The 7,849-nt window shown below is 39.1% G+C and overlaps 1 protein-coding gene across 1 annotated transcript in view; it reads right to left on the bottom strand.

Moving 5' to 3' along the window:
- The window catches only part of Topaz1 (testis and ovary specific PAZ domain containing 1), an 85,470-nt gene that overhangs the window by 64,139 nt on the left and 13,482 nt on the right, over window positions 1-7,849 (bottom strand). The window contains exons 3-4 of the mRNA XM_005348145.2: window positions 3,198-3,262; window positions 2,101-2,225 (exon numbers count right to left, since the gene is read on the bottom strand). Of these exons, the coding sequence (XP_005348202.1) occupies window positions 2,101-2,225; window positions 3,198-3,262 (190 nt within the window). The remainder of the gene's footprint in view (window positions 1-2,100; window positions 2,226-3,197; window positions 3,263-7,849) is intronic.

Below are 7,849 nucleotides of genomic sequence, written 5' to 3'. Positions count from 1 at the left end.
GAGCCATGAGGTCATCACAACAGGGCAGACACAGCGAGCCATGAGGTCATCACAACAGGGCAGACAGAGTGAGCCATCACAAAGAATAACATTAGAAGCTTCTGGAGAGTCTAAGGCAGAAGAAAAAAATGACACAAGGAGACCTATGCTGTTCTGAGAATCCCTTATAAGAGGGCAAGGTTAGAAACAGGCTAGGAGGAGACATAATCATTTGTACAGTACAGACATGGACCTGTGCAGTGCGGACAGGGTGGTAAAGCAGACAGTCTCCAGACATCATGTGAAGATAGGATCAGCAGCATCTCATGTAGTCTGTATATGCAGTGAGGATACAAGTCAAGAAAGCTAAAATTTTGAGAAATATGGTGTTGTCATTAACACAGATGGAGGATAGGATGGGAGCTGGTTTGTGGTGTGGGGGAAGGGGAGGTATAACTGAGGAATTTTTGTTTTTAGCTGTGTTAGGTTTTAAATGCCTAAGTGGGCATCCCAGTGATGAGAGAGGAGTTTGTGTTAATATAGAAATGGGAGGAAGTTAGCATGTGCATGTAGTGATATTTTGTTTGTGCTCTAACAAATAAAGCTTCCCTGAAGATCAGAGAGTAGAGCTAGCCACTAGGTAACCAGAGAGGTGATGGTGGCTCATACTTTTGATCCCAGCACTAGGGAGGTAGAAACAGGAATATAAGGCTGGTGGAGACAGGATCTTGGCCATTCAGACTGAGGATCTATAGAGACAGGAGCTCAGCCCCTTCCATCTGGGGATCTGGTAGGGGTAAGAAGTCTCTCTAGTGGATGGCTCCTTTACTTCTCTAATATTTCAGTATTCACCCCAATAACTGATTCTGGGTTTTTATTATTAAGACCAATTAGAATTTGTGCTATATATACATTTGTGGAATAAATTTGGATGGCACTATGCAAGAGAGCAAATCTAGGCAGAAAAATCACTCTTAATGTGCAGAGGTCAGGGAGACTGAGAAAAAACCACCCAATTGAAAGGTGGCAAAGACAGAATAAATCAGACAAATACATTCATTCTGGAAACCAAGTGGAAAAGGTTGCAAAGGAAGTGGGAGATGAGGATGAAGACACAGACCCATCAGACAGGGAGGTCTAGTGGGGGCTGAAGACCTTTGCAAGCTGGAGATTAAGAGTACAGAATAAACAACCTGAGAAGCAGAACCACACATCAGAGGGTGGTAACTATTAAAGGCTTTGTTATATTTAAAGATGAGAAAAAGTATGTTTATATATTAGTGAAAAAGACTTAACAGTGGAGGAAGAGGAGCTACACCCGGGAGAGAAGCTGGAGCTCTAGGAGGGTGTGGGCAGGTGCAGCTGACAGTGTTCTTTCCCATTGACTTTGCTTCTTGGTGAAGAAGAAGGAGGCAAAGTGGTTAGCTTTGCAGAGAGTGAAGAGCATTTCAAGGGTTAAGGAGAAAGAGTATAAAATAGTTGTTCAGGAATAAATTACATTGTGCAAAAGGGTTAGAGAATCACCAACATTATCGGGCAGAATTTTTTTTTTCAGTGCTGGGGAAAAACTTGGAGCCTTGCAGATCCTAGACTGACACTTTGTCATAGAGCTTCATCCCCAGTCTTAGACATAAAATCTAATTAAAGAGTTAATATCAAAGATTTTTCCTAGCGTATAAAAGCAGTAAATTTCAAGACCAGTTTAGGCTTACCTACAATTCCTACGCCTTCTACATCTGTGGATATGTAACTGATGCTGACTTTCATGGCCTATAGGTACTATCGTATTAAAAAGTTTCAGGGAACATCAGATAATATTCAATATGGAGGCAGGAGAATATGTATCATTTTATTTAAAGGTCTTATGTAAGTTTCTGGCAACTCTAGGATATGAAGAAGCTCATATAATCATGCGTCACATTCTACTTCTTTCAAGGATTTGCTTATATTGTGCTTACACAGAGCACCAAGAGACCCGTCACCTGGTCAGAATGAAGGGCACTCCTACTGAGTGAAAGTATTTGGTCTGTCTCTTCACGGCACTGCTGAAATGGCTTTCTGTGTTAGCCATCTATGTACCTATAAACTCGACACAGGCAAACACAAAAGCTTCTCTGGTACCTTTGCATCCGAGTCAGAAGCTCTCGCTTGTTCACTGAGGTCTCCCAGGTTTTCACTTACAACAGTTTCCTCGGTGGCTTCCAGGGAGATGGCTGCACCTTTAGGGTCATGCTGTGGCTCCTTTGCTGAAGAGAAACAACATCCAACCACACAAATTTTAAACAACCATAAACTGTGCCATAAACCCCAGAATTCAGAAGCATTCAAGTTCTAACATGACAAGCACCAAATTAGAACTTCAGCAAATTATGTAGCTCCCTACTCATTACCAAAATAACTGCATTGTAAGAGAGAAAATGAATTGACAGCGTGATATTTAAGAACCTTTCTTATGTCCCAGACATTTAAAAATATTTTTACTGGCACATGCCTTTAATCTTAGCACTTGAAGGCAGGAACAGGCAGAGTTCCAGGCCAGCCAGGACTACATAGTGAGACCCTGTCACACATAAACAAACTCTACCCTGACTGACCTTTATTTATTTATTTTTGAGACAGGCTTTCTGTATGTAACTGTGGCTGTCCTGGAACTTACGATAAAAACCAGGCTGGCCTCAAACTCACACAAATCCACTTGCTTCTGCTTCCTGAGTGCTGAGATTGATGTGTGCGCCACACCCAGCCATATTTACATTTCACTTCATGAACACACACTCACGGTCACTGCAGAAACCAGAACACAGCTGACAAGGCCAGGTCTGGCTGCCATATTACTGGCCCTAAAAACACTTTTAAAACTCAAAAGTCAAATAGAAGTTAACATTGTTGTGACTCAGGCATCTACATTATGATTAGCTGTTAGTTTTTAATGACCAATTTAGGATCTGATAAAGTTAAAACATTTATTTCAATTTCAAAGAAGTCTAAAAGACTCCAGAGGTCAACTACCTATCTTTTGTAGAGAATGCGTAACACTGAATAATTAAATGGAAACTATCTCAAAATATGATCTGCCAACTCATCAGCTAAAATGGAAGAAAACTGACAAACTCTGTGTCATGTTAAGAAGTTTCCATTTTAATAAAGTCACTGAGTAGGCCTGAATAGAGACATACAGATATTATAATACCAAATACTCTTCAAGCATCAAATTTTACCTGATGTTAAGGAGGGACAGATCTCCAGTTTCTGTAATCCAGGGTCCAGCAAGGCAATTTCTTTACTACAAAGCAAACAAAACTCAAACGTTGTACCAGGTTTCAGCAGAATTACTCAATCATAAAAGCATGGTGTAACATTTGCTCCTCTGGGCTGAGGGAATCCGGAGAGGTGAGTAAGTGGCCACACAGCTGGATAGCCTGAAGTCCCACTCTCTGGGACAGTCCCAGAGGACTGATCCAGGCCCCCTCCAATTCCCTAAGCTTTTCTGGCCATCCAGCCGGGTGTGTTCCCTGATGCTGGGCTTTCTTTACCTCATTCCACCCTGACCCCCAAGCCTTCCTTTTCATTTGCAAGGTCCTTGGATCCCCCAACATAGCCTGCTTCAGGGCAGAGGGGATCTGAGAGACTGCTCCAGTGCTAAGGGGACTTAAGAGAGGGCAGACCAAGAAAAACTCCCAAGTACACAGTCAGCCACAGCAAGGGTTGGACCGAGATGCCAAGACTCTGCTGGCCTCATTTGAAGGAAGAGATGGGCAGGCACCAATGCAGAATTCCTCCAACATCCTGAAAAGCAATATGATAACACCAGAATCCAGAGAACACGCAGCAGGAAGACATGAACATCCTAATCCAGAAGAAGTATAAGAATAGACTTTAAAGGTAACCTTATGAAAATGATGGAAAACCTCAAACAGGAAATGAAAAACTCCCTTAAAGAAATGGAAGAGAAGACAAACAAAAGTTAGAAGAAATTAATAAATTCCTCAAAGATACCCAAGAAAACCAAGAAAAAGCAATCAAACAGGTAAAGGAAACAGTTCAAGGCTTGAAGACTGAAATGGAGGTAATAAAGAAAACACAAACCGAGGGATGGCTGGATATGGAAAATCTGAGTAAATGAACAGGAACTATAGAGACAAGTATAACCAACAGAATATAAGAGAGAAGACTCTCAGGGGCTGAAGATACTATAGAGGAAATAGACTCATTGATCAAAGAAAACATTAAGTCCAACAAATTCTTAACACAAAACATCCAGGAAATCTGGGACACCATGAAAAGACCAAACCTGAGACTAATAGTGGTAGAAGAAGGAGAAGAACTCCAGCTCAAAGGCACAGAAAATATATTCAACAAAAATTATAGAAGAAAACTTTCCCAAACTAAAGAAGGATATACCTATAAAGATACAAGAAGCTTACAGAATACCAACAGACTGGATCAAAAAAAATCCCCTTGCCATATAATAATCAAAACACAAAACATACAGACCAAAGAAAGAATATTAAGAGCTGCAAAGGAAAAAGGTCAAGTAACATATAAAGGTAAACCCATCAGAATTACACCTGACTTCTCTATGGAAACCATGAAAGCAGAAGGTCCTGGATAGATGTACTGCAGACACTAAGAGACCATGGATGCAAGCCCAGACTACTATATCCAGCAAAGCTTTCTTTCACCATCAATGGAGAAAAGAAGATATTCCATGACAAAAACAGATTTAAACAATACATATCCTAAACCCAGCCTTACAGAAAGTACTAGAAGGAAAACCTCAACCCAAGGAAACCAACAACACCCACAATAGCACAGACATCTGATAACCCTCCACCAACACAACTCAAAGAAGGGAAACACACAAACACTACCACCAAAAAATAACTGGAGTTAACAACCACTGGTCATTAATATCACTTAATATTAATGGACTCAATTCACCTATAAAAAGGTATAGGTTAAGAGAATGGATATGAAAACAGAATCCAGCATTCTGCTGTTTACAAGAAATACACTTCAACCTCAAAGACAGACACTATCTCAGAGTAAAGGATTGGGAAAAGGTTTTCTAATAAAATGGACCTAAGAAACAAGTGGGTGTGGCTATCCTAATATCTAACAAAATTGATTTCAAACTAAAATCAATCAGAAGAGATGGAGAAGGACACTTTATACTCATAACAGGAACAATTCATCAAGATGAAGTCTCAATCCTGAATATCTATGCCCCTAATATAAAAGCACCCACATATGTAAAAGAAACATTACTAGAACTAAAATCACACATCAAACCCCACACACTAATAGTAAGAGATTTTAACACTCCTGTCTCACCAATGGACAGGTCAAACAGACAGAAACTTAACAGAAATAAGAGAACTAACAGATGTAATGAATCAAATGGACTCAACAGACATCTAAAGAACAGGAAAGAATACACCTTCTTCTCAGCACCTCATGGAACCTTCTCTAAAACTAATCACATTCTAGGTAACAAAGCAAACACCCACAGATACAAAAGAATTGGAGTAATACACTGTGTCTTATTGGCTCACCATGGAGTAAAGTTAGAATACAACAACAATACCACCCCCAGAAAACCTACAAACTCATGGAAACTGAACAGTCAACTACTGAACCACCCCTGGATCAAGGAAGAAGTAAAGTCTTCCTTGAATTCAATAAAAATGAAGACACAACATAACCAAACCTATGGGACACTATGAAAGCAGTGCTAAGAGGAAAGTTCATAGCACTAAGTGCCCACATAAAGACAACAGAGAAAGCTCACGTTAGAGACTTGACAGCACAGCTGAAAGCTCTAGAAAAAAAAGAAGCAGACTCATCCAGGAGGAGTAGAAGACTGGAAATAATCAAACTGAGGGCCGAAATCAACAAAATAAAACACGGAAAACAATCCAAAGAATCAATGAAACAAAGAGCTGGTTCTTTGAGAAAATCAACAAGATTGGCAAACCCTTATCCAAATTAATCAAAAGGCGGAGAGAGAACACTCAAATTAACAAGATCAGAAATGAAAAGGGGGACATAACAACAGACACTGAGGAAATTCAGAGAATCATTAGGTCTTACTACAAAAGCCTGTACTCAACAAAATTGAAAAATGTAAAAGAAATGGTTATTTTTTAGATAAATACCATCTACCAAAATTAAATCAAGACCAGGTGAACAATTTAAATAGACCCATAAGTCATGAGGACATAGAAGCTGTCATCAAAAACATCCCAACCAAAAAAAGCCCAGGGCCGGATGGCTGTAGTGCAGATTCTACCAGAACTTCCAAGAAGAGCTAATACCTATACTCCTTAATGTGTTTCACATAATAGAAACAGAAGAGTCATTGCCAAACCCTTTTTATGAAGCTACAGTTACCCTGATACCAAAACCACACAAAGACTCAACCAAGAAAGAGAATTACAGACAATCTCACTCATGAACATCTATGCAAAACTTCTCAATAAAATATTGACAAAATGAATCCAAGAACATATCAAAAAATCATCCATTATGATCAAGTAGGCTTCATCCCAGAGATGCAGGGCTGGTTCAACATACAAGGATCTATCAGTGTAATCATATTATAAATAATCTGAAAGAAAAAACCATATCATCATTTCATTAGATGCAGAAAAAGCATTTGACAAAATTCAACACTCCTTTATGATAAAGGTCTTGGAGATATTAGGGATACAAGGATAATATCTAAATATAATAAAAGCAATATACAGCAAGCTGATAGCTAACATCAAATTAAATGAAGAGAAACTCAAAGCGATTCCACTAAAATCAGGAACACGACAAGGATGTCCACTTTCTCCACATCTCTTCAACACAGTACTTGAAGTTCTAGCAATACCAATAAGGCAACATAAGGAGATCAAGGGGATTTGAATTGGAAAGGAAGAAGTCAAACTCTCGTTATTTGAGGATGATATGATAGTGTACATAAGTGACCCCAAAAACTCTACCAGAGAACTCTTACAGCTGATAAATACCTTCAGTGATGTGGCAGGATACAAGATCAACTCCAAAAAAATCAGCAGCCCTTCTATACACAAAGGATAGAGAAGCTGAGAGGGAAATCAGAGAAACATCACCTTTCACGATAGCCACAAATAGCATAAAGTATCTTGTGGTAACACTAACCAAGGAAGTAAAAGATCTATTTGACAAGAACTTTAAGTCTTTGAAGAAAGAAACTGAAGAGGATACCAGAAAATGGAAAGATCTCCCATGCTCTTGGATTGGTAGGATCAACATAGTAAAAATAGCAATTCTACCAAAGCAATCTATAGACTTAAGGCTATCCCAATCAAAATAACCAAGAAAATTCTCCACAGACCTTGAGAGAACAATAATAAACTTTATATGGAAAAACAAAAACCTAGGATAGCCAAAACAATCCTATACAAAAAAAGGAACTTCCAGAGGCATTAACATCCCTGACATCAAACTCTATTACAGAGCTACAGTAATGAAAACAGCTTGGCATTGGCATAAAAACAGAGACACTGACTAATGGAATTGAATGGAAGACCCGGATATTAATCCACATACCTATAAACACCTGATTTTTGACAAAGAAGCTAAAATTATACAATGGAAGAAAGAGAGCATCTTTAACAAATGGTGCTGGCATAACTCGATGTCAACCTGTAGAAGAATAAAAATAGATCCATATCTATCACCAGGCACAAAACTCAAGTCCAAATGGATTAAAGACCTCAATATAAATCTGACCACACTGAACCTGATAGAAGAGAAAGTGGGAAGTAGTCTGCAACACATGAGCACAGGAGACCAATTCCTATAACCCCAGTAGTACAGACAATAAGAGCAACAATGAATA

This window comes from Microtus ochrogaster, chromosome 5 (assembly GCF_000317375.1).
Source record: "Microtus ochrogaster isolate Prairie Vole_2 chromosome 5, MicOch1.0, whole genome shotgun sequence".
Lineage (NCBI taxonomy): Eukaryota > Metazoa > Chordata > Mammalia > Rodentia > Cricetidae > Microtus > Microtus ochrogaster.
The sequence above is the reverse complement of the archived record's forward strand: the minus strand, read 5'-3'. Positions and strand labels throughout refer to the sequence as shown.